Source organism: Trichechus manatus, unplaced genomic scaffold (genome assembly GCF_000243295.1).
Source record: "Trichechus manatus latirostris isolate Lorelei unplaced genomic scaffold, TriManLat1.0 scaffold00084, whole genome shotgun sequence".
Classification (NCBI taxonomy): Eukaryota; Metazoa; Chordata; class Mammalia; order Sirenia; family Trichechidae; genus Trichechus; species Trichechus manatus.
In genome coordinates, this window is record NW_004444020.1 from 219,152 (window position 1) to 244,833 (window position 25,682).

General features: G+C 40.2%; 1 protein-coding gene across 1 annotated transcript in view; it reads left to right on the top strand.

The window, feature by feature from the left end:
- Positions 1-2,313: 2,313 nt before the first annotated feature.
- Positions 2,314-25,682, top strand: part of COL6A6 (collagen type VI alpha 6 chain) — a 125,039-nt gene continuing 101,670 nt past the window's right edge. Inside the window, exons 1-7 of the mRNA XM_012556973.2 lie at positions 2,314-2,405; positions 4,712-5,308; positions 6,829-7,449; positions 8,801-9,361; positions 10,102-10,659; positions 13,025-13,600; positions 15,792-16,361. Of these exons, the coding sequence (XP_012412427.1) occupies positions 2,339-2,405; positions 4,712-5,308; positions 6,829-7,449; positions 8,801-9,361; positions 10,102-10,659; positions 13,025-13,600; positions 15,792-16,361 (3,550 nt within the window). The 5' untranslated portion in view covers positions 2,314-2,338. The remainder of the gene's footprint in view (positions 2,406-4,711; positions 5,309-6,828; positions 7,450-8,800; positions 9,362-10,101; positions 10,660-13,024; positions 13,601-15,791; positions 16,362-25,682) is intronic.

Here is a 25,682-nt window from a genome sequence, read left to right on the forward strand (position 1 = left end):
CCCCCACTAATACAACAGCCACTGGCTGCATGCTGCTTTGGAAATATTGTGGCCTTACCTAGTCCTTGCTTCCCTATCCAGGTGTTTTAACATTGATTCACTACTGTTCTCCACCTGTCTTTTTTACTGAAACCTTCAACATTAGTCCTATTGACACTTCTGGAAGCATCTTCTCTTTTACTTCTCAAACCTCCTAAAACGTGCTTTTCCTTATGAAACTCATTTACAGTAAAGACGAAAATAGTGTAAAGCCCTGGTTTTCTTTTTAAAAGAAAAAATAAAAAGGAATGATAACAAGTACCAATATCTCCTAGTTCTAAGGGAGGGGAAAAAAAAAAAACATAGAAAGAAGAAACTAGGAGACACTTTTTGTGTTCCTAGATTTTGGGATGCAGGGTAACTGAGTGTTTAAAAGGACAGGTTTTGAAGTCAGACAGATGAGAGTTTTAGTCTCAACGTTGTCCATTTTACCAGTGTGACCCTGAGTCAGTTATTTATTCTTTATAAATCTCTGTTTCCTGTAAAATAGGAATAGTAATAGTACCTGCTACTAGGGTTGTTAGGAGCCTTAGTGGCACAGTGGTTAAGCACTCAGCTGCTAACCGAAAGGTCAGCCGTTCAAATCTACCAGCCACTCCATGGGAGAAAGATGTGGCAGTCTGCTTCTATAAAGATTTACAGCCTTGGAAATTCTATGAGGCAGTTCTACTCTGTCCTACAGAATCATTATGAGTCAGAATCGACTCGACGACAATGGGTTGACTAGGGCTGTTATCAGTATCAAACAGGAGAACAGAGCTAAGACTGTTAGCACAGGGCATGGCACATAGTAAAGTCTCAACAAATGGTAAAATTTATCATTTATTATTATATACATGAATAAAAAATGAGTACAGATGACATGACTTGATTTTCCCTTAGGCAAGCCACTTTAGGATTCAAGTTCCTCTAAAACAAGTGGGTTGGAATAAAAATTACCTCTTAAGAGTCCCTTCCAGCTCATTGATTACCACTAGGATAGGACTGATAAGTTGACCTACAACCTGAAAAGTTTGTATCACGTAGCTTCTTATGAAGGAATAGAACTGAGTCCTAAATTCCAGAATTTCAGAGGGAGGATACAGTAGGTGAGGAAAGTGAGCTGGAGCTTCTCATGGGAAATGTCTCTTTTCTGAAGGGGCCAACTATTAAATCACTAGGACCCTGCCTAATATGGGGTGAGACAGCCATCTATAACATTGCAAACACACATTCAGGTAGGAATTAGGCAGGACACACAGACACTAGTTTATTAATGTAGATCAGTTTCTTTCTGTCCAATGGATGAATGAGTGAATGAATGAGCCCACCCTGCTTCGTTTGTTCTCAATATGTTTAATATTTTATTTCATTCCATGAAATGAATATTTTAAAGTGACTAAAAATGCTTTAGACCAAACTTTAATATTGGAAAAACTTTCCTCATTCAGTTCTAAGTAGTTGGAAACAAATGGCTCAAATTGAGTCCTTTTGAGTAGCAAGACATCATAAGGAATATGAAAGTTCATGGCTTTTTTTTATATACATATATACCTCAAATTTAAGCACAAAGAGAAATGGTTAGCTTTCTTATTAGTTAGGAGGAAGAAGAAAAGGAATTTTGACCACATCTTGTTATTGTTAGGTGCCATTGAGTTGATTCTGGCTCATAGCAACCTCATGTGACAGAGTAGAATTGCCCTATACGGTTTTCTTGGCTGTAATCTTTAAAGAAGCAGATTGCCAGGTCTTTCTCCCCTGGAGCCAGTGGGTAGGTTCGAACTGCCAAACTTTACTTTGTCAAGTGCTGTTTTTTGCACCACCAGAGTTCCTTTGACCACATCTAGAAATACTAAATATGACTCAAAGATGAAACCATGTTTCCATGCTGGAGAGATTAAGAAAACAGGGCTTAGATCATGTCCCAGCCATGAACTCTCAGTTGTCTTGGCAATGGGTGGAAAGAGAGTGACTCTAGGGTATAAGGAAAGTGATGAACAGGAACACAGTATTGTTGGAACAAGAATGCATCTGCTACCTCCATTGAGTATCCAAAATCTCATGTTGCTGTGGGGACTGTGGACCAGGATAAGATCTGATGACTATAAATGGTGGTTCCTCTTTTCTCTAAGGTACTTCACGGATAAGACGGTCCAGCAACCTCAGAAATTCCTTGTCCTCTGTTGCACCCCATTTATTATGTAATTTCGTATGCTAATATGTGGGTAAGTTTTGATTCCCAAATAATAACCACAACAATTTTAGATGTTTATATTTTTATCTTTTCAGATTTCAAGTTGGAGATTTTTCAGGTCATAATATGAAAATGCTGCTGATTTTGTTCCTCGTAATAATTTGTCTCCATGATTCTGTGAACCAGGATTCTGGTAAGGAAAAAAAAATGGAAAGAATGATTTTCCTTAACTTTCATTGGGGAAAATAGATAATATGCAAGTTTACCCTACTTAGAAATCAGGAATTTTATTGTATTGTTCTGTTTTGTTTTGGGTGGTCACGACGGTGGTAGTTCAATTTCTTTTTAATGTCACCTGTGTTCCTTTGAAGATCATTTGTTTCTGAGACTTATTCTTTGTTAGCAATAGACAGATGAAAGACGTCATTTTGTCCTCAGTTTCAACCCCTTTTGGGCCTCTGGGAGATTGCATGAAAATTCTATCTGTTAATATTAGGTTCAGTCCTGGAAAATTTGGACCATCTTTTCCTAATTCATTTGTGCTGAAAGGATGTCTTGGTTAAGTGCCCAGAGTTTGCTCCAATTTAAACTTCTTGTCTGTTTATTGTAAAGAAAGTGCATTCACCCTGGAAAGAAAGTTCCACAGCTACTTTCTACTTTTTGTTGGTTCTCTATGTCCGGTGGACTTGAAGTCGGAATGTTGGCCGCCCATCACCACCTCTACCACCTCTTCAGTTCATGTCCAGGGCCACCTATACTGGCTTTTACCACTTCCTCAAGAACTCTGATCTTGACAACCAATTTTCTGAATAGATAAACTAGACTTTGCCTTGTAAATGTCTTCTTTTGATGTCTCACTGGGCCTGATATTAAGTTTTTTAAAGAGATGTAGTGCCTTTTCCCCAGTTGTTTCATGGTTCAGAGTCACGAAGCCTGAATCCACTTCATGTGCCAGTCGTCTACATTTCCTTCTCCCACACAAGATGTGAGGTCTTATTGATGATTAGAAGGGCCACTGTTGGTCACAGTAAGCCATTTTGGGTGGGGCTTTCCTGACAGTCCTTGTGTAAGTTCCAGCCTTCTCTTGGAGAAAGGTATTGATTTGCCCTCACTTATTTCTTCCCCTGAGATGCTGCTGGTTGTATGATCATTAAGGGAATCTCATATTGGTTGGAATTTGGCTGCTTGGAAGACAAAAAAATAACAGTTTTATCCACTATGACTCAACTGGACTGCTGTGAAAAGAATACAGCCACACAACAAGGGTGCCAATGCGAGTTCACTAGCGATTGTAGAAAGGAAAAGATTGAAGTTATTTTAATTTGACTAGAATTTATCTAGTAACTATTTCAGATAATCAGAATCTCATTAGAAATATCTTAGATATTTTCTAGTTGAAGCTACCCATTTTAAAGGAGAGGAAAACTGAGGCCCGGGGGTATTGAACGACTTGACAGAGCTCATAGAGTTAGCAATGACAAAGTCAGACCTTCCATTACTTGTTCAATTACACTGTATTTTCTTAAACACACACACACATACACGTGTACACAATTTCCCTTTCTTCCCTGGACAAGAAATTGATTTTATACAAGGGGTGAGAACTCTGAATCCAAACAAATCATCAGACCAACAGGAAAAGGCATTTAGTGCTTTAACCCAATGATACTCTATCACATAAAAAATATAATTCTAGATACCTAGCATTGAATCTAGCATTGAATGAAGCTTTAAAATTTCAGAAAGACATTATATTCCTACATAAAAATTATACTTTAATGGTAACTAAAACTATAATCCCTTTTCTAGCTCAAGATATATTGGTTTCTATCATGTTACACATATGTGAGAATACATTTACCAGTTATAATGTTCACTCTTATGACTTATTAAAAATATTATAAATAACCTTAAAATAGATTAAGGCAATCCCATATTTTTTTATTTTGAGACTTTTTTAAACCTCAATTTGATACGTTGAAAGACAAAACTAATGTGTTTACAAGTCACTCAGATCATTTGCTACATTGCTTAAATGGAAGTCACAATGACAGGCAGTCTTTCAAATTTCACCTTTCAAACAAATTCAAAGCAATTTGATTCTCAATTAAATTTTTTATCCTGTTGATATAAATTGAGATAAAATTCTGAAAGCCAAAAAAAAAAAAAAAAAAGTACAAGGAGAAGTTATCCACAAAAGGTATAAACACCCATGATTTTTTACTCCTCTGCATTTATCTATTAATTGCTTGTGCAAGTTAGGCTTAATTTTCTAATTAGTTCAAATAAGAGGTTGTAACAAATGAAAAGGCTCAAGAAACAAATTTTTTTTTTTCTTGAGAGAATTTGCAATTTCAAGCTAGTATTTTCTGTTCATTGGGAAGGGAATAAGAAAATAAATAAAAGAGGAAAGTAAGTTTCTTCTCGTATAGTTGATGTTAAATGTGGCAGTAAACTTTTAAAGTTTTTGCTTTGTTCGTATTTGTTGTGGTTTTGTAGGCCCTGAGTATGCAGATGTCGTGTTTCTGGTGGACAGTTCTGAACACCTGGGAGCTAAGTCGTTCCCATTTGTGAAAGCATTCATCAGCAAAATGATCAACAGTCTCCCCATAGAGGCCAACAAATACCGCGTGGCCCTGGCCCAGTACAGCGATGAGCTCCACGATGAATTCCAACTGAACACCTTCAAGAGCAAGAACCCCATGTTGAACCACCTCAAGAAGAACTTTGAGTTCCTTGGCGGGTCCCTGAGGATAGGAAGCGCTCTCCAGGAAGCTCACAGGACCTATTTTTCTGCACCCACAAATGGGAGAGACAAGAAACTGTTTCCCCCCATTTTGGTGGTCCTGGCATCAGCTAAGTCTGAGGATGATGTGGAAGAAGCTGCTAGGGCTTTGAGGAATGATGGGGTGAGAATCATCTCCGTGGGAACGCAGGGAGCTTCGGAGGAGAACCTGAAGGCCATGGCCACGTCTCAGTTTCATTTCCACCTGCGGACGGTCAGAGACCTCAGCACGTTTTCCCAAAACATGACGCAGATCATCAAGGATGTAACTCGGTACAAGGAAGGAGCAGCCAATGATGTCCTTGTAGAAGGTGGGCTTAGATACATGTATAGGAATGATGACAGAACATTTTTGAAAAGTCAGCATGAGGAGAGAATTGAAACTCGAAGAACATCCCTTTCCCCTGGGCTGAATTTTCAGAATGTTAAATATGCTGTATTCAAGAGGCCCAACGATTGTGGCTATTTTAAACCCAGAGAAACCACAGCCTTGATTCTCCACAAATAGTTTATTTGCATTGTGCAACATTCACAGACTTCTTAAAATTCAGGGCCACCTTCTCCCCGCCACCCAGCTTACCTCTGAGCTACCACCTTGGGCTTTAGCTGCTGTGTCATTTTATTACAGGGGAATTAAGAAGGTAAATTTGCTCCAAAAGAAATCCTTGAGTCCTGAAGCCACATGATTTAGTCCCAGAATCTTAGAGCTAGAAACAACTTCAGATTGTCCAAAACCCTATTTTGCAGAAAAGAAATTGTAGTCGTCCTTAGAGGTGATGTGGTCTGGCCCGGGGCCAGGTGGAAATTTGAAGTCAGAGCTGGGTCAGGTCTTCCAAGTCCCAGGCCCATGTCGTTTCAGCCCCACACTGCCTCCGCTCCTGCTGCTTTGTTCTGAATTAACCACCCATGTTCTGTTCCACTTCCAACCTGCCGTCCTGGTCTGTCCTCTTCCACTCTTCTATTAACAAGAATGGCCAAGAGTTTGTGAGCATCATTCAATCAAGGGGCAGGGGACAGCCAGTAAAAAAAAATTTGTTCACAGTGTACACATTCAAATAATTAATTAGGAACCTCACATTATTCCTAGTTAAATCAACTTGAATTAAATGACATATACAATTATCTGTTTATAATAGAGAGATCCCTAGGTGGTGCACATGGCTTGCACTCAACTGCTAACCTAAAGTTTGATGGTTCAAACCTACCCCGTGGTACTGTGGAAGAAAGTCCTGGTGATCTGCGTCCATTAAGATTACAGCCAAGAAAACCCTTTGGAACAGTTCTACTCTGTAACACATGGGGTCACCATGAGTTGGAACTGACTTGATGGCAAGTAACAACAACAGCATTGATAACAGAGTGTCTTTCTTGTGAGAATCTCTGAAAGTATGAATCCTTATTACTGATATCTTTTCCAAATAAATAATTGAAAACACAATTGCTATTCTGTGACCATTCCTTAGTAATATTTGGACTATAGCTATTGATTACAGTGATGATGATGATTTAAATGATTTTAATATGATAGTAATGGGTACTGTTCTTTAAGTAAAGCTAAGCACATTATCTCATTTAATCTCCATAACAACTCTATGAGGCAATTATTATTATTATTTTTTTCACTTGACAGATGAGGAAACTGAAGCTAGGTATTTAGGCAAGATCCAGTATTTGATCCCAATCCCTCTGATTTCAGCTTCATAATCACTTTGTATACCTCCTTCTTTCTTTAAGTGTACAGCCAAGCTATGGCAGATGTTCTTCTTGCCTTCTAAGCAGAGATGCTGAACCTCCAACTAAAACTGTCCTTGTTCCTTTTTTGCCCACACAGTTTGCCAAGGCCATTCTGTGGCCGACGTTGTGTTCTTGTTGGATGTGTCGATCAATGGCAGCCTGGAGAACTTTGACTATCTTAAAGACTTCCTGGAAGAGAGTGTTTCTGCTCTTGACATAAAGGAGCGTTGCATGAGGGTTGGCCTTGTGGACTATAGCAATGAGACCACAGTGATAAACTCACTGAGTGCAGGCATAAATAAGTCAGAGGTTCTCCAGAACATACAGAACCTCTCTCCCAGGATGGGGAAGGCCTACACCGGAGCTGCCATCAGGAAGATCAAGAAGGAAGTCTTCAGGGCACAGAATGGCAGTCGGAAGAATCAGGGGGTGCCTCAGATTGCAGTGCTGGTGACACATAGACCATCAGAAGACAATGTGACCAAGGCAGCTGTGAACCTCCGGCGAGAAGGTGTGACCATCTTCACCATGGGCATAGAGGGGGCTAGTGATGCCCAGTTGGAAAAGATAGCCTCTCACCCTGCTGAACAGTACGTCTCCAAACTAAAAGCCTTCTCTGACCTTGCTGCCCACAACCAGACATTTCTGAAGAAGCTGCGGAATCAAATAACACACACAGTCTCTGTCTTCTCAGAACGGACAGAAACCCTCAAATCTGGTAAGGTCTTTTGCTGAGAGAAAAATGTTTCAGGTTGTTTTTCTTTCTTTCTTTTTTTTTTTGTCTCATCTCTTTTTGTCTTTCAGATGTTGTATATACAAAAGGGATTGGTGGGATGTAATATGGGTGGGGTGAACAAGTCTAATTTTTTAGGTTAGTTTGATAATACAAAGTGTAATTTGGGGGCGAGCAAAAGGTACTGAGGTGTTGGAATAGGGAGAAAGGATTTCTCTTTTTACCCCCTATTTTCAGTAGTTCTAATTTGATTGCTGCTTATAAATACCCAGAGAACACCACACTTTTGCTATTTTTCTTCCTTTACTTTTTTCTCTCCCCTTTGCTTCTCGTCTTCCCCTTCTCTTTATTTTCTTTTTGATATTTTTTCTCTCCCTTCTCTTCTTTTCTTATCCCTAAATTCCAACTTAGAGAACAAATAGGAAGTATAATTTGGATAGGAGCCCTGGTGGCACAGTGGTTAAGCTCTTGGCTGTTAACCAAAAGGTCAGCAGTTCGAACCCACCACCTGCTCTGTGGGAGAAGGATGTGGCAGTCTGCTTCCGTAAAGATTTACAGCCTTGGAAACTGCTATGGGGCAGTTCTACGCTGTCCTATAAGGTTGCTGTGAGTTGGAATCGACCAGGAGGCAGCGAGTTATGACTTGAATTGAGCCTGGAGTAATGAATTTGTTATGAAGTTCCAATCCAGTATCTAAGAGTTTAGAGAGACAGATAGACAGCAATGTATTTTACATATTTTTAATATATATCATGTAGACATACATACTCTGTGTGAGTATTTATATGTATATGTATATATGAATACATTCTTAGACAAACATTTATAGCATGTGTACTATAAAAACATCATTGTCCTACATACATACATAAAGCCACTGATAATACCCCTGGTTTACTTATTTGACCAGATGTGAGTGAGGAGTAAATAATTTGTTCAAGATTTCAAGAAAGAGAGCTCATATCATCACAATGTTCAATTAATTACCTTCTGCACTTCACAACACACCTCTGGACTTTTTGCTAAGCAGTTATTTACTAATGAGAGAAGTGAGTTTTAAAAGACATTTAAAATGTTTCTTTCCAATTTTTTTGCTGTATCTGGGTTTACCCTGATTCACGGCAGAGAAATATCCAAATAGTGCTAAAGTGTCAGAAGCAATTCATTTGGCCCAAATGATGCCAAGATCCACAATTTCAAGCCTATCTTTTAAGCCTCAGAGCTAATTCCTATCTTTCTGTCTGGAGAAGCTCATACTTGTTTTTCTTCTCACCTGCTGCCATTTCTTCTTCACACTTGCCCTAGATGCCAGACTCAGTTTTTTGTTCTATTTTAGGTTGTGTGGATACAGAAGAAGCTGACATCTATCTGCTCATTGATGGATCAGGGAGCACCCAAGCCACTGACTTCCAAGAAATGAAGACTTTTCTGTCGGAGATTGTAGGGATGTTCAACATCGCTCCCCATAAGGTGCGGGTTGGGGCTGTCCAGTATGCCGACACCTGGGACTTGGAATTTGTGATCGGTAAATACCCAAATAAGCACGATTTGAAAAAGGCCATTGAGAACATTAGGCAGATGGGTGGGAATACGAACACAGGTGCAGCCCTGAATTACACTCTGGGGCTGTTACAAAAATCAAAGAGGCAACGAGGAAACAAAGTGCCATATCACCTTATTGTCCTGACAAATGCTATGTCCAAGGATAGCGTCTTGGAGCCCGCGAACAGACTGAGAGAAGAGCTCATCAATGTTCATGCTATCGGGGTCAAGGAGGCCAACCAAACCCAGCTGCGTGAAATTGCAGGCGATGAAAGGAGAGTGTACTATGTGCATGATTTTGACTCTTTGAAAGACATAAGAAATCAGGTTGTTCAAGAAATATGTGCTGAAGAAGGTAAGAGAAACGATGACTTTACCATTTGACTTTAGCTCACAAATTGCATTCCTGGCAAGATTTGACATTGCTGATTTAAAGAAATAATATAAATTTCTAAGTTGAGATTTGTTGACCTGTGTAACTATGTTTTTCGCTAGAACAAAAATATGGGCTCATTATAGCATTGCTGATGTTTGAGAGTTTCCCTAATAGGTACTAATTAGCCTCTCCCACAAATTCCTGCTAGGGTCGAAGATTAGATGCTATATGTGCAATATGATCAAATAATTTCAGATTTGAGGGTTACTTCAGGTTTATTTAAATTGTTTTTTATAAAATTTTAAACTATATCAGTAGTTTGCAACCGGGGTGATTTGTCCCCCTATGGGGACATTTGACAATGTTTAGAGACACTTTTCATTATTACAATTGAGGGGTTGCTACTGGCATAAAATGGCTAAACATTCTGCAATATCCTACAATGCACAGATAGCCACCCATGATAAAGAATTATCTGGCACAAAATGTCAACAGTGCTGAGGCTGAGAAACCTTGAGTTCTATATTAAAGGAAATTACTAAATAACAAATATAATAGTCTCACTTTTGTTGCCTTCAATGCTTTATTTACTTGCTAACAATCCTGACCAAGCACACACTTAATTTCAGTTTAGAATCGTCTGTGTTTTGGATTTTCCCATTCATTCATTTTTTTACATGTAGCCAACTTGAGTAAACATCCCTCTTTCTCTCATGCAGCCTGCAAAGAGATGAAAGCTGACATCATGTTTCTGGTGGACAGTTCCGGCAGTATAGGCCCTGAAAACTTCAGCAAAATGAAAACATTTATGAAAAACCTGGTAAACAAGACTCAGATTGGGGCAGATTGGGTGCAAATTGGTGTCGTCCAGTTCAGCGACATCAATAAAGAGGAGTTTCCGCTCAACAGATTCATGTCCCAAAGTGAAATTTCAGATGCAATAGACCGTATGACTCACATTGGACAAACCACTTTGACTGGAAGTGCCCTGACCTTTGTGTCTCAATACTTCAGCCCTGCCAAGGGGGCCCGGTCCAACGTCAGGAAGTTCCTCATCCTCATCACGGATGGTGAAGCTCATGACATAGTGAAGGACCCAGCAGTAGCACTTCGGCAAGAAGGCATCATTATCTACTCTGTGGGGGTGTTTGGCTCCAATGTTACCCAGCTGGAGGAGATCAGTGGAAGGCCGGAGATGGTTTTTTATGTTGAGAATTTTGACATTCTACAGAACATTGAAAATGATCTTGTTTTTGGAATTTGCAGCCCCCGTGAAGGTAGGCATGGGCACATTGACTAGTGGGACTATCCAAACATCTGGTGTCAATGCTACTCATTATTTCTTGAACTGGTGGACTGCTATTTGAACATTGTACATTTTTCTTGGTTAACTGAAAATTTATTCTAGTGGCTTTTGACCTGCCTGTGAAATGCAACTTTCCTAAACAGAACTGTCAAATTAAGCAGTTGGGTTAATGGGAAGGAACAATTTTGGTGCACCTAGACTCTTTCCCATTTGTGCACAAATAGCACCGGGGTGATGAATCTTCCATTTAAGAAAAGTGCTATCATTCCATGTCTTAGATCAGGTTCCCTAGAAGCAGAGGGTGAGTCTGGGATTCTTGTGGAAGTGATTTGAGAGGGCATTCTCAGAGGGGAGTAAGGAAAGCAGGGAAGGGCACGAGTAGGAGCTCAGCAAGGAGATGGTCTTAGCTGGAGTCTAGCTTCAGCCTCATCCCACGAAGGGTTCTAGAGCCATGAGTTATACCACAGTTGGTCCCTCCTGGAGGCAAGGGGCCCAGTCTTTTGTACCTTGTGTCACGGGCTACATGTGGGCTGCTGTGGTAGGCAGTAGAGGGGCATAATCTCCTGCCCAAGATGGCTCCTGATTGGCCTAGCATCCACTACAAATGTATTTTTATAATTTTTTTAAACAAGAGTACTTGTATAAAATAAGACAATGTTTTGGAAAACACTTTGATTTTCATTAAATCCTATAAAAGATGAATTTAGTAAGGGAACTTGAACAATGGATGCTTCAAAGCAAGTAAATTGCATAGCCCCCACCCTCTTCCCCTGAGCCTGCAAGGAAACGGAAGTGACAAAACAAAAGTTCAGCAAATGTAAGGGACTGATTTATAGTATGACTCACAGGGCTTGATGGCCGAGGCATTCTGGAAAGTCTCTATGAAGGAGATGGATCTTAGTGGAGTTTTGAAGGAAAAGAGGAACAGTGTTCTCTTATTCCAATTATGTTCAGCTCACACTAGCAGGTTTTGTGATCATGGTCAGTATTTTGAGGGAAGAGGAATATACCTGATTTATTTCCTTGGTAATCTCCCTCCCCCACCCCACCAACAAATCTGAACTCTTAGAAGGGGCCCAACACTGAGCAATCTATGCTCAGCCCCCTGAGTAGTCCAGCCAAGATTTGCAGGATATTGGAAGGCCAGAGAGACATAGTTTCTTTCTTATTGGAACCAGCCTTGCTTTAGAATTTGGTTTATGGTTCAGTACATATGGCCTCCCGTCAGTGGGGTAAGCACACTGGCCATAGGGTTTTTAACAGCCCTATCACATTGTCAGCAAGTGGCTTGCAAAGAAAGGACATTTGGTGAGTCTCTGGATAGTGGAGGTTGTTTATTAAAATCCCATTTCTCAAGAATGGATGAGTCAATATTTGGAACATGCCTTTCTAAGGCCTGTAGAGAGAATGTGTGATTCAAAGTCTAAGTAACTAACCATCTTACTTCTCCAGAACAGATGAGTTAGAGCTTGGAATACTACGGCCTTCAGATGGAACATGTTACCCACGGCTAAAGTAGTAATTGGGTCTTTTGGCTAAATTACCTTTCAATGGCCTTGACCCAAGATTAACAAAATTAATAGGAGCGTCATGCTAGGATAACTTAGTTGGGCCAAGTGAGAAATGGGCTTATGTCTATGATGAGGTCCAATAATGAAAATAGATAATGTTTCAAGAAAGTCAGAAAGGGAGAAAATGTAACCTTGAAAAGCCAGCCATCATAGAACCATGAAAAAATATACAGTGTTGTCAAATTTATTTCTTTCAGTCATTTTCCCCAGGGTTTATCTTAAGAATAAAATCTCATGATCCCTGTGGATTAAAAAAAAATAAAGTCTAATTTGGGTAAATGAAAGCACATGTTGAAGAAACCATTTATACAAGAAAAATTCCACAAAATTGTACATTTTTTTTAAATCTAAAAGTACTTGAAATTTTTGCTTCTGGTGATTCTGTGATGATCAGCTCCTCACACACCCTGCAATGGACTTCACATCTCTCTTGTCCTACAAGTTCCCCTACTTAACGATTGCTGTGTACTGGCAGCACAAATGATTGTGTCTTGTCTCAATTATTTAGGGAACCAACATTCTAATGTAGAACATGATCCCTGGGAGAAGAAACACCAACAATTTTTTCAAAAAGGGAAATTAAAAAGTCTCCCATGGAAACTATATGCAGGGGGGTAGAGGAGGCATATGAGAACTTTCTGCACTTTCCGTGTAATTTTTCTGCATGCCTAAACTGCTCTAAAATACAAAGTTTGTTGTTTTAAAAAGTCTCCCATGATATCCAAAGCCAATTTCATATGGTTTTCCTTTCTCTTCCTCTTTTAGAATGCAAGCGGATTGAAGTTTTAGATGTTGTGTTTGTGATTGATAGCTCTGGCAGCATTGACCATGATGAGTATAATATCATGAAGGACTTTATGATTGGCTTGGTGAAAAAAGCTGATGTTGGCAAGAATCAGGTCCAGTTTGGAGCTCTGAAGTATGCTGATGACCCAGAGGTGCTGTTTTATCTTGGTGACCTTGGCACAAAATTGGAGGTGATTTCAGAGCTTCAGAATGACCAGCCCATGGGGGGCAACACTTACACTGCCAAGGCACTAGCCTTCTCAGACCACATGTTCACTGAAGCCCGGGGCAGCCGCCTACAAAAGGGGGTCCCCCAGGTCCTCATTGTGATCACCGATGGGGAATCCCATGATGCGGATGAACTCAACGCCACAGCAAAGGCCTTGCGTGACAAGGGCATTCTTGTCCTGGCTGTGGGGATTGCTGGCGCCAATCTCGTGGAGCTGTTAGCCATGGCGGGGTCAAGTGACAAGTACTTCTTCGTGGAGACTTTTGGGGGCTTGAAGGGAATGTTTTCAGATGTGTCAGCCAGCATCTGCAACTCTTCAAAAGTAGGTAAGATTTGTCAGTTAGGATTTTCCTAATATTAGCAGAGGGCCAAATGAGAGAGAACCAAAGTAACAACCTTCAGGAGCAAGTTCTCCAGAGAGAAGAGAGAACTCTAATTGTTTTTGTAGAACTTCCCACAGTTACAGAATCTCAGTGTTGGAAAGACCTCAAGGACATTTAATTTGGCTTCCCCGCCCGCCCCCGCCCCAAGGAGAAATAACTTCTACAACATTCCTACTCATTTCTTCTAATAAAGGAAAATTCACGATTTTTGATTAGGCTTTATTTATTAGAACATACATTTACTTGCATGTCATTTCCACCCACTAGTTAGTTCTTCTTCCTGCTCCTTACACAAGAAGTCAAATTCCATCTCCTCCTAAGAACCAGTATCATTGACTGAAGTCTTTCCTCCTCCAAGCTAGAAGCCCCCAGATCCTTCACCTATTTCTACTATGGCACAAGCTCTTTTAAAATTTGAAGCCCAGTATTAAATGCTCTATTCTAGCCTAAGATGTTTCCAAGGCAGATTACAGTAGGACTTTCTTTGCCCTGGACGCTGTGTTTCACTTCTGGCAGCTGAAGGTTTCATTGCCACATTGATTTATTTATTTGGCTGCCATTTTACACTTTTGGTTCAGAAAGAAATTGTAGTCTACTAAAATTCCTTAGAGTCCCTGAGTGGCGTAAATGGTTAAGCACTGGACTACTAACTAGAAGGTTAGCAGTACAAACCCACCCTGAGGTGCATCGGAAGACAGCCGATGCTGCTTCTGAAAGGTCACAGCCTTGAAGACCCTGTAGAGAAATCCTACTCCGCACACATGGGGTCACCACAAGTCAGAATCAATTTGACGGCAACAACAACAACAAAATTCCTTAGTATTTTTGCTAAAATGTATTTTACTGAAAATACTATTTTTATTAGATGAATTGCTATTAATCCAGGATTCCAACTTCTTGGTGCAGTTCTTCCATAAAAATTATTTATTTAACTTTTCTAATTTTTGTGTGCTTTGTGTCCTTAGAACGCAGCCACTATCTTTTTCTTTCACAAAACTAACAAAATCTTTCTGGGTCTTATTGGAAACTGCAACAAATTGTTTACTTCCTTGTGACCAGTGCCTAAAATTTGATCTGTCCTTCTCAAATCTCAAAAATGAACTGTCCTTCTACAGTACATTGGAGAAGTAGACATCACATTTCTATACTGAAAGTTCTTCTTTGGGCAGAAAAAGTATTTGATTTCCTTTATTTGAATCTTAGAAGAATTTAATGAGTTAACCAATTCTTGAAGGATCTGTTTGCAATATTACTTTTTATCTCATTATTGCTTATCTCTACTGCAAGAATCTCAGCCACCTTTAATCTTTCCTGAGGCTAAAATGAGAATTTGCTTTGGTCCGTGGTGGGGTCACTGGGGAATTCACAGAAATGATAATGCTTACCAGAAGGCTAAGGAACACACATAAGTTGTGCGCCAAGAATAACTTATTCATCAGCAATGTTTTCATATTCCTTTTGTTTTGTATTTGCTGTGTCAATGCAAGGGAAACATTTCTAAACTATACTGTACTATACATTGTTTATCCCACAATCTTTTTCTCAAGTAGATATTTTTATACGCATTTATATGCAAAAAAAGGGTGTTAATAAAGAGGAAAACTGACTAGATATAGGCCATAAGGCATGATTTTAAAACCTGTCTTTAATTTGCCCTGATAAACCAGAATAGTATGTATTGGCTCAGCTAACTGAGCCAAGTCAATAATACAAACCATTTGTCTCTTTGTATGAATCCCAAAATGAATGTGTTTTTTTTTTTTTTTTATTCTTACTGTGCTACTACTGTCACTTGGCTTTCTAGAAGGGATAAATCTTGCTTGGTGAGAACAGGTTTTCTGTAGCACCTTCCCCAGTTCTGGAAAAAGAAGATGGCATGAGACCAACTGGGCAAGCTAAAAGCAGTGTAAAAGAATGTGTAAGTTGTCCATGCCTATTGCTGCCTTTATGAACTGGATTATTTGTTTTTATTTGCTCTCCAATTAATGTGACCACCTAGCAGGATAAGACAGGAAGCCACTTTCAGAAATATCATTTCTATATAGCTGCAAACATCAAATTTACTTTTGGTGAATTAAAGAAAGAATAACAATGTGATTTTTCTTGCTGTTGTTCCCTTTCCTGTTCTTTGTAGATTGTGAAATTCAAACAGTAGATCTTGTTTTCCTCATGGATGGTTCTAACAGCATTCATCCAGATGATTTCAAGAAGATGAAGGAATTTTTGGCAACTGTTGTTCAAGACTTTGATGTCAAACACAACAGAGTGCGTATAGGAGCAGCCCAGTTTAGTGATTCCTACCGGCCAGAGTTCCCACTGGGACGTTTCACAGGTGAAAAGGAGATTTCACTTCAGATTGGAAACATCAAGCAGATCTTCGGGTACACTCACATCGGTGCTGCCCTCCGAAAGGTGGGGCATTACTTCCGCTCGGACATGGGCAGTAGGATCAATGCGGGTACCCCACAGGTGCTGCTGGTCCTCACCGATGGGCGATCCCAAGACGATGTGGCTCAGGCCGCGGAAGATCTGAGACACAAAGGTATCAGCATCTACTCTGTGGGCATTGGGGACGTGGATGACCAGGAGCTCATTCAGATCACCGGGAGCGCGGACAAAAAAATGACGGTGGAAAACTTCGACGAGCTAAAAAAGGCCCAAAAAAGGATAGTTCGCAACATCTGTACATCGGCGGGTGAGAGCAGTAAGTAATGAGTTCTTCATATTTATTCCCCCTCCCCCTGTCTTCACTGATATTTCCCTCAAGCTCCATTTACATCCTCTGGGGCCGGTGGAAGGAGCGTTGGTTGCGCAGTGGTTAAGCACTCGGCTGCCAACCGAAAGGTCGGCGGTTCAAACCCACCAACATCTCCGCGGAGGAAAGATGTGGCAGTCAGCTTCTATAAAGATTACGGCCTTGGAAACCCTATGGGCATTCTACTCTGTCCTAGAGGTTCGTTATGAGTCGGAATCAGCTTCATGGCAGTGGGTTTTGGGGTTGGGGCTTATGGGAGAATTTGGATTTGTGCCTCTGGATTTCAAATTGAACTTTTCACAGCTATCGAGCATTTTTTTTGTGATCTGTGGATTGAGAAAAAGGATGTTTGAGAGCTTGGGTCTTTTTATCTCCGTCTCTCCTGAGAGAGCATACCGTCGTTGTAAATGGGAATGTTTCCACTTCAGCAGACCTGCGGGAAAGGCTGTTGTTTACAAAATGGTTGATTTCAGAGGTGTGTGAGAAGAGGTCCCAAAAAAATGAACTGGTTGGTGGATTTTAGTTGCCTGGCCGTAGAACCTACAGAGCTTCCCAGTGCTGTGGTACAGGTATGTAGGGAACATTCTAGAGGTTTGTACCTTTATTGTGAAACTTTACTGTAGGAGTTAGTATTTTATTTAAAAAAAAAATAGCACATTTTGACATTTTTTCAACAGATGAAAGTGGCTTGAAGAAGGGATAACTTTTTCTATTTTTATAAAGGTGTCCTATGTGTTGGCTGTGCCTCTATATAACTAAGTGTCCGTGGTAAATATTAATCCTGGATTTCTGCCAAGGAAAGGGAAGCTACTAATTTCCACAAAGAAGAGGAAAGCTACAAGGTTGCTGTGAGGCAGCTCTGGAGACAGCCTGATATAGATTCCCGCTCTGTAGCCACATTTTCTTAGGAAAGGTGCTTAACTTCTCAAAGTTTAATCTTCTCATCTGTGAAATGTGAACGATAGTGGAAACTAGTTCAAAAGATTGGTGTGAGGTTTAAGTGAGAAAACACATATTTAAACTCTACTTTGAATAAGCATGACACCTGAGATGTAATTATAAAGTCACTTCATTTTTATCTACCAGTGACCCATTTAATTTATTGATGGGACTAACTCTTCCCTTTCCCCTAGTCACTTTCAGGAAACAAATGAGCCTCCTATTGGTGATTAATACATCCATCCCAGTGTAACTATTAAAACTTTAAAATTTATTCAAGGTTACTCCACTTTTCCGGCCTGCTGCAGGCTGCTCACCTGCCATGAAAGAAGAAGACACATGTGGTTGGCATTTTACCCATTGTCCCCTACCTTTCACTTCTACACCCTCTCCCAGGCCCTGCCGCCATCTTGCTAACCATGGTTTCTGGCATCTCCAGAACTGGCTGGGGAAGGAAGAAGAGCTAACGAGGTACAGGAAAGTTTTTACTCTATAGCACTTGTTAGGAATTGGTTTTCTGTGGATGTAGCCCTTGTCTAAAGCTGGGTCCTTTCATGGGTCCTTCCGAGATTTCTCCACTCTCCCCCATCATCTCCACCCCCGCCAAAGAACATTGGTCAGGGAGTCTCTCAACCGTAGTTCCCTGGAGGAGGGTGGGTATATCTCAATCCCAGATGGTCCCGTATGCCTTCTTCAGCCCCTGGACATCCGGTGATGCCTCCAGCTTTATTCTTGGAAGATCTCTTTGCCTCCTTTAGATAGCCTTCTTGAACAGGAAATCAAATGAGCCCTCAACAACTCGTTCTTATACTAGGCCATATCAGCACATCGGGAAATAATAACATATCAGTTGGCCCCCACCAAACACTAGAAATTACAGCCTTCCAATATGGCTGCCTTTCCTTTACAGGAACAGCAGCATGCCATCCTATGTCTCATTCTTTAGAATTCTCAGGCTTAAGTGATTTCCAAGTTACCTCTTTTTTTATTATTATTTTACTATTATTTTAGTTTTTTTATTGTGCTTTAGGTGAAAGTTTACAGAGCAAATTGTTTTCTCATTAAACAATTAATACACATATTGTTTTGTGACATTGGTTGCCAACCCAACGACGTGTCAACCCTCTCCCCTTCTCGACCTTGGGTTCTCTATTTCCATTCATCCAGCTTTCCTGTCCCCTCCTGCCTTCTTATCCTTGCCATTGGGTTGATGTGCCCATTTAGTCTCGTATACATGATTGAACCACGTGTGTTATTGTTTGTTTTATAGGCCTGTCTAATCTTTGGCCAAAGGGTTGAGCCTCAGGAGTTACCTTAGTATTGAGTTACAAGGTGTCTGGGGGTCATATTCTCAGGGTTTCTCCAGTCTCTCTCAGACAAGTAAGTCTAATCTTTTTTTGTGAGTTTAAATTTTGTTCTACATTTTTCTCCAGCTCTGTCTGGGACCTTCTATTGTGATCTCTGTCAGAGCAGTTGGTGGTGGTAGCCGGGCACCATCTAGTTGTGCTAGACTCAGTCTGATGGAGGTTGTGGTAGTTGTGGTCCATTAGTCCTTTGGACTAATCTTTCCCTTGTGTTTTTGATTTTCTTCATTCTTCCTTGCTCCAGACAGGCTGAGACCAATGGAGTATCTTAGATGGCCGTTCACAAGCTTTTAAGACCCCAGGTGCTACTCACCAAAGCAGGATGTAGAACATTTTGTTTATAAACTATGTTGTGCCAGTTGAGCTAGATATCCTTCTGAGATCATGGTTCCCAGACCTCATCCCAGTAACTCAATCCCTCAGGGAGTTTGGATGCGTCTATGAATCTTCTATGACTTTTCCTTGGGCAAGTCGTGCTGACTTCTGCAGTATTCATACTGTCTTACCCTTTACCAAAGTTACCACTTGTCTATTGTTTAGTGTTTTTCCCTCCCCACCCTTCCCCTCTCTCTAACCATCAAAGATTGTTTCTTTCTATGTGTAAACTTTTTCATGAGTTTTTATAATAATGGTCTCATACAGTATTTGTCCTTTTGTGATTGACTTATTTCACTCAGCATAATGTCCTCCAGATTCATCCATGTTGTGAGATGTTTCGCAGATTCGTCATTGTTCTTCATCGTTGCATAGTATTCCATTGTGTGTATGTACCATGGTTTGTTTACCCATTCATCTGTTGATGGACACTTAGGTTGTTTCCATCTTTTTGCTATTGCAAGTAATGCTGCAGTGAACATGAGTGTGCGTATGTCTATTCATGTGATGGCTCTTATTTCTCTAGGATATATTCCTAGGAGTGGGATTGCTGGATTGTATGGTATTTCTATTCCTAGCTTTTTAAGGAAGTGCCATGTCATTTTGCAAAATGGTTGTGCCATTTTGCATTCCCATCAGTAGTGCATAAAATCTCCCATCTCCCCACAGCCTCTCCAACATTTGTTATTTTCTGTTTTTTTTTGATTCGTACCAGTAATGTTGGGGTGAGATGGTAATTCATTGTAGTTTTGATGTGCATTTCTTTAATGGCTCTAGTGATTGTGAGTATTTCCTCATGTGTCTGTTAGCTGCCTGAATGTCTTCTTTGGTGAAGTGTCTGTTCATATCCCTTGCCCATTTTTTAATTGGATTATTTGTCTTTTTGTTGTAGAGGTGTTAGATTTTCCTATAGATTTTAGAGATGAGACCTTTTGGGATATGTCATAGCCAAAATTTTTTCCCAGTCTGTAGGTTCTCTTTTTACTCTTTTGGTGAAGTCTTTTGATGAGTGTAAGTGTTTAATTTTTAGAAGATCCCAGTTATCCAGCTTATCTTCTGGTGTTTGTGTATTGTTAGTTATGGTTTGTATCCCATTTATGCTGTATATTAGGGCTCACTTATGTTGATGCTATTTTTTCTTCTATATCTTTATAGTTTTTTGTTTTATATTTGGGTCTTTGATCCATTTTGAATTAGTTTTTGTGTATGGTGTAAGGTATGGTTCTTATTTCATTTTTTTTACAGATGGACATTCAGTTTTGCCAGCTCCATTTGTTAAAAAGACTGTCTTTCCCCATTTTATGGACTTTGGGACTTTGTCAAAGATCAAGTGACCCCAGGTCATCTCTTAAAGCCTCTTTCTCTTGACTTAAAGAGGAAATGTGTGTGTGAAAGAGAGAGATAGAGAGAGCACTCATAGTATATAAACAGCCTTCTCCAAAAATGCTCTTTTAAACTCCAAGTGCAAATCTTTATATGAGTTAAAGACTAAGAGTCCTATAACTGATTAGGGGCTACTATCTTTGTCAAGCTTGCTTCATGATCTCCTCATACTTCACAGTGTGTCACCTATTGTCTGTGTACCTTAGCCAAACCTTCCATGTTAATTTCCTGTTTCACATGAAATTCCTACTTCCAGTTAATAGCCAGAAAATTATCTTGGAACCATCTAGTCTCTCCTTGAAAGAATGAGAGAAAACCATGTGTAAAGTCAAAACAGGAGTATACGCTCCAAGTAGTGAGTGAGTTATCTTTAAAGGAAACAGTCATGAAAGAAAAATTAAGGAAAGTACTCTATATTAAGATAAACTTGAAATCATTACTCCAACAAGCAAGAATGTGAGGCCTTTGTAGCCAAGCTGTGGGCTGAGGACTGATGAGGCTGAAATTAACACTGATAATGTTTCAAAGGCATTTGCAGATATATTAAGGGATGCCAGTTCTTCTTAGTCTGTAAATTCAAAATTAAAGGAATAAGACAGTAGCTTGAGTGGCTTGTTGTTAGGTATGTCGAGTTGTTTCCGACTCATAGTGACCCCATGTGACAGAGTAGAACTGTCCCATAGGGTTTCCTAGGCTTCAATTTTTACAGAAGCAGATAAAGAGATCTTTCTCCTGTGGAGCCACTGGTGGGTTCGAACCACCAACCTTTGGTTAGCAGGTGAAGGCTTACGCATTGCAACACCAGGGCTCTTGAACTTAGAGTCTGAAAACCTGGCTTTGTTTCTTAGTAAAATATGTGTAACTTTGGAGAGGTCACACCCTTTCTGAGCCTTAATTTCCTCATCTGTGAAATTAAATAACCTCCAAGAGTTCCTCTAATTGTACACTATGATTCAATATATGTGAAGGAAGGGTCACCTGCATGGAGGTATGAGGGAAGTGCTAAGAATCAATATTTCTTGAGCATCTACAAAGGGTCAGGCATGGTGTGCTAAGAACTTTAAATGCATTATCACATTTAAATCTCTCAGCACACTGTATAGTTTGTATTTCTCCCCCCATTTGTAAGTGAGGAAACTGGGGCTTAAAGGACTATTGGTCACCTGGCCATGATAGTACAGTAAGTAGCAGATTAAGCAAATTTGAAACCCGTTTGTCTGACTCCAGCACATTTTCTTTTGTTAAACTTCCTGTTTTCTTGATGTGGTTGTCTAGGTTATCTGATGTAGACATTATTAAGAACTAGTGTCTAAGTGCCATGCCTAGCTAATTAATAGCTGGGGCTTATTAAGACATTATGGGTTTGTATCTTTGAAATTGTTCTCATCAGCTGCTGCTCCCTAAGGAAACCACATGCTGCTAAGCTATTGGCTTCCAACAGCACAATCTAGTAACAGAAGTAGGAATCCGCATGACCTATCATCACAGGCTATCTGGGAGGGTAAAACAAGGCAAGCCTGGATCTGAATCCCAGGTGCACCATGTAATAACTGTGAGGTCTCAGGCAAGCTTCTCTAAGTCTCAGTTTCCTCTTCCACAAATGAATACTGTAAGAGTTTCTACTTATTTTGTGTTTCATAAGGATACCTGAGATAATGAATGAGAAGCGCATGGTAAATGTTCATTGAGTATGAGTTGCTATCATAGAGTACTGCAGAGGATCCCTTAAAGTGATCTTATAAATGCAAATCCATGGAGTGAGGGACAGATTGCCCAGTAAGCAAGGTATGCAATGGGCTTACTTGTGCTTACTTACTAATCTGTGGTGCACAGTTTCACCTGTTTTTCACTACACCAAAGATGTGGTGAAACCCTAGGCCTCTGCGTAAAGACGCGCAGCTTTATCTCTTCATGGGCTGGGAAGCTCACCACGCCATCTCCTGTTCTGGGTCTCTGCTGCCAGGTTTCCCCATCTTCAAGGTTACAGCTTTCTTCCCATTTTCAGTGCAGGGATCCCGGGTCCAAAGGATGTGCTGGCTCCTGGCTGTTCTTCCTTGGTGGTGGTGGTATCTTCTTCTCTCTCCCACTTCTGGGGTGGCTCATTTCAAGCCCAGCAGGAGGGCAAAACTGGCCAATCCCTTTGGTGGGTCACAATTACCCCATCACGTAGTCACGCCCAATCACTTGGGTAGGAGTTACAGGACCATGGCTAGAAAGGCCACACAAAAACTGTATATTTCAAAGCTATATTCAATTTTAATGTCTCAACATACGCTTTAAAATCCTCAAAGCAACTAAACTCCAATGTCTGTTTGCTTACCTTTATCCATGCTTACTTGTCTAAGATGTCTTTGACCCGGGCTACTCTGTCCACCTAGAGGAACTTCAGGAAATTTCTAGGATCATGGAAGACCTTTTTGGCATGGAGCCATAATTAGGTAGCAAAAGAATCAGGAACACCTCTCATGTTTTGCATGTATCATTATGGGTAGATGAATCAAAAAGGAGATTAAGCAAAAGGCCAGTCTGATTAGGATGAGGTAAAATAAAGAGAAACTCAGGATTTGAGTCAAGGAATGTGGGAAATATAAGGGGAAGAAAAGATGGCAATTTCCAACTTTTCTTGACAAGAATCTCTTTAGGTTTCTGTCTTAACTGGGTTCTCTAGAACACAGAGCTTAAAGTAAAGTTTATGTGTTAATACTTTACTGGAGCTACAATCCCAGGGAAGCAAGAGTGAGGGGAAGGGAAGTGATGTAGGGAAGGAGGGAAAATAAATACAATGCCATGTGTTACCAAGCTAGCCACAGCTTCTTAAGAAAGCATAACCGGTATCTCGGTTATGCAAGACATCGCCAGAGAGGCCATATAGAGCCACTGCATGGAATACTCCATCAGGGAAGAAAGGAGAGGATTCTCTGCCAATTCCTTCTCATTTCCTGCCTCTCATTGGTCAAAGTTTCATGGAGAATTAACTTTCCCACCCTACTGGGTTGTGGTATCCAACCCCTTTGGGAAACTGTGACCTACAGCATACTACATCCAGGGCTGAAGTTGCGGAGGGAGCAGAGCCTCCATGAGTTCATTTGGGCTGGATGTGGGCATGAGAGCAACTGTGGTCTTACTACAGTGGGCATGATGGAAGCCATGTCAAAGTCCGGCCCTCACTCCTGCAGTGTTAGGAGACCAGACGATGTGGCAGCTGGTGCTGTTGATCAGACAAGTGCCCAAGCCCTGGGGAAGGAGAGGGAAGGGAACCAAGAGGAGAAAGAGGGAACCAAGCAAATCTGAGAGGCAGTTAAACTGAATCTCTTACAGTACCTAACTATATGTTCTAGATCATCCTTCCCCTTTTTTCATCTAAGGTCCTCCTTTCAAAGGCCCCAAACAAATTTCTCTCCCATTCCAACTAATAATGCCAACAGCCTCACTTTCCCAGTCTCTTTATACCCTGGCCACTTGACAATATTTGCTAATACTAAAACTCTGCCGTGATCAACTCTAATTATGTGCTTTCTTTATAAGTCAGATCATTAGAACCAGCTTTTTGGCCTGGCAGGGACCCCTAAGACTGCAACTGTCTGGTCCAATCCCCTCTTTTTTTGTTCTTTTGTATTTTTATCTTAAAATATATAGTATCATTTTTATAGACAAGAAAATTAATGCCCAGGGAGGTTAAGTGATTTGCCAAAAGTTCTTTAACAGTAACAGAGTTATGGCGAATACATGACTGAAACCAAACTTTCTGACCTGCCACTCAAAGACTTCCCTTGTCCATTGCTTGTTTCTGGAGACTAGTCAAAAGCTCAGAACACCAGTTTTTATGTCTCCTTTTTATCACCCTCTATAGCCAGTCCTGTAGATTACCTTCTTCATTTCTCTTGCATTCATCACCACTTTTCTATTCCCAACTCTTCTGTTCTAGTTCAATCTTTCATTACTTCTCTTTGGAAATTTAATTTTAGCCTTCTCCCTGTGGCTCACTTCCAAAGCTATCCCTGCCTCCAGTTAATTCCAATCACCAAGGCCACATTTGCTCTCAGACATAACCTCTGTCATGGAAGTCTCCAGCTCTGAAATTCTGAAGGGATCCTGATTTATGGACAGGTGCCTCCACAGTGTTCAAGGCTGTTAGATGAAAGCCCACTTGATCAGTATAAGTCTTTCTCTAATTGTACTTATACATATGGCTGCTAATTCTAGACTCATTCCCCAAATAACATCCTTTTGGTCACATTATTAGCAAATCATTTATCAACTTGAATTAGCTAAAAAAAACTCAAGAAAATTTCTTAGGTAGGATTTGTAATTTCAGCAGTCTAGACGAAAAGTTGAAATACTCTACTTCTCTATAGGGAGCAGTTCCCAGGGTCACTCAATGTCGTTTTTGCATTTCTACAGATTTTTTTCCCCACAAGAGACTGTTTTCCTTGAAAACAGTAACATATCTTGGTTACTGAATGATTTTCTGTTCAGGGATTTGAACAATGTTTGTCCAAGAGTGAAACTTTTGATCTCAAGACAAAAGTGAGAGTATATGGATTCAAGAGGAATTTTGGAAAGGGTAGATTCTGATGCTCCCTTCTGACTGTCTTTTTTCTCTTTACTTTCTGAATATCTGAGATGAGATTTTCTAGTAAAATAAGAAGACCAACCTTTCAAATTTTTGATAACACATTGATTTACCTTGGATTTCATGGTGAAAATTTATTATCAAATAAGGCTTTTATTTTCCCTCACCCAATTTTCTTCTCATTAAAAATTTATCAAGTTACCAGCCCTTGTTTTAAGGCTTGAAACTGACATTTTGGTTGAAAAGACTTGCAAATGTCCAACTGGCCCATGTGTCCACCTGGCCAAGTAGCATGGGCAGACATTTTCCACATGATTATCTGAAATACTGCTGATATAAACAAAGCAAATTAAAAATAAACACTTCTTATTTTGCCAAGCAAGATGTATGTGTTGAGTTTGCCTAAGAAGGGTGGAGTTTTTAACCAACTAACAATTCTTGAATGAAGAGTTACGTGTCAGATGTCTTGTTAAAACAAAAATCGTATTAAGCCAATAATAGAAACTGATTGAAGTTGATTTAATATATGATTTGCAAATCAGAGTAACATTTTCACTAGGGAGTCAAAAATGTTCCAAACAGGAAAGAACTTCCCAAAATTCTTAGACCCCATCTTATTGGCATTGCCATGGAAAA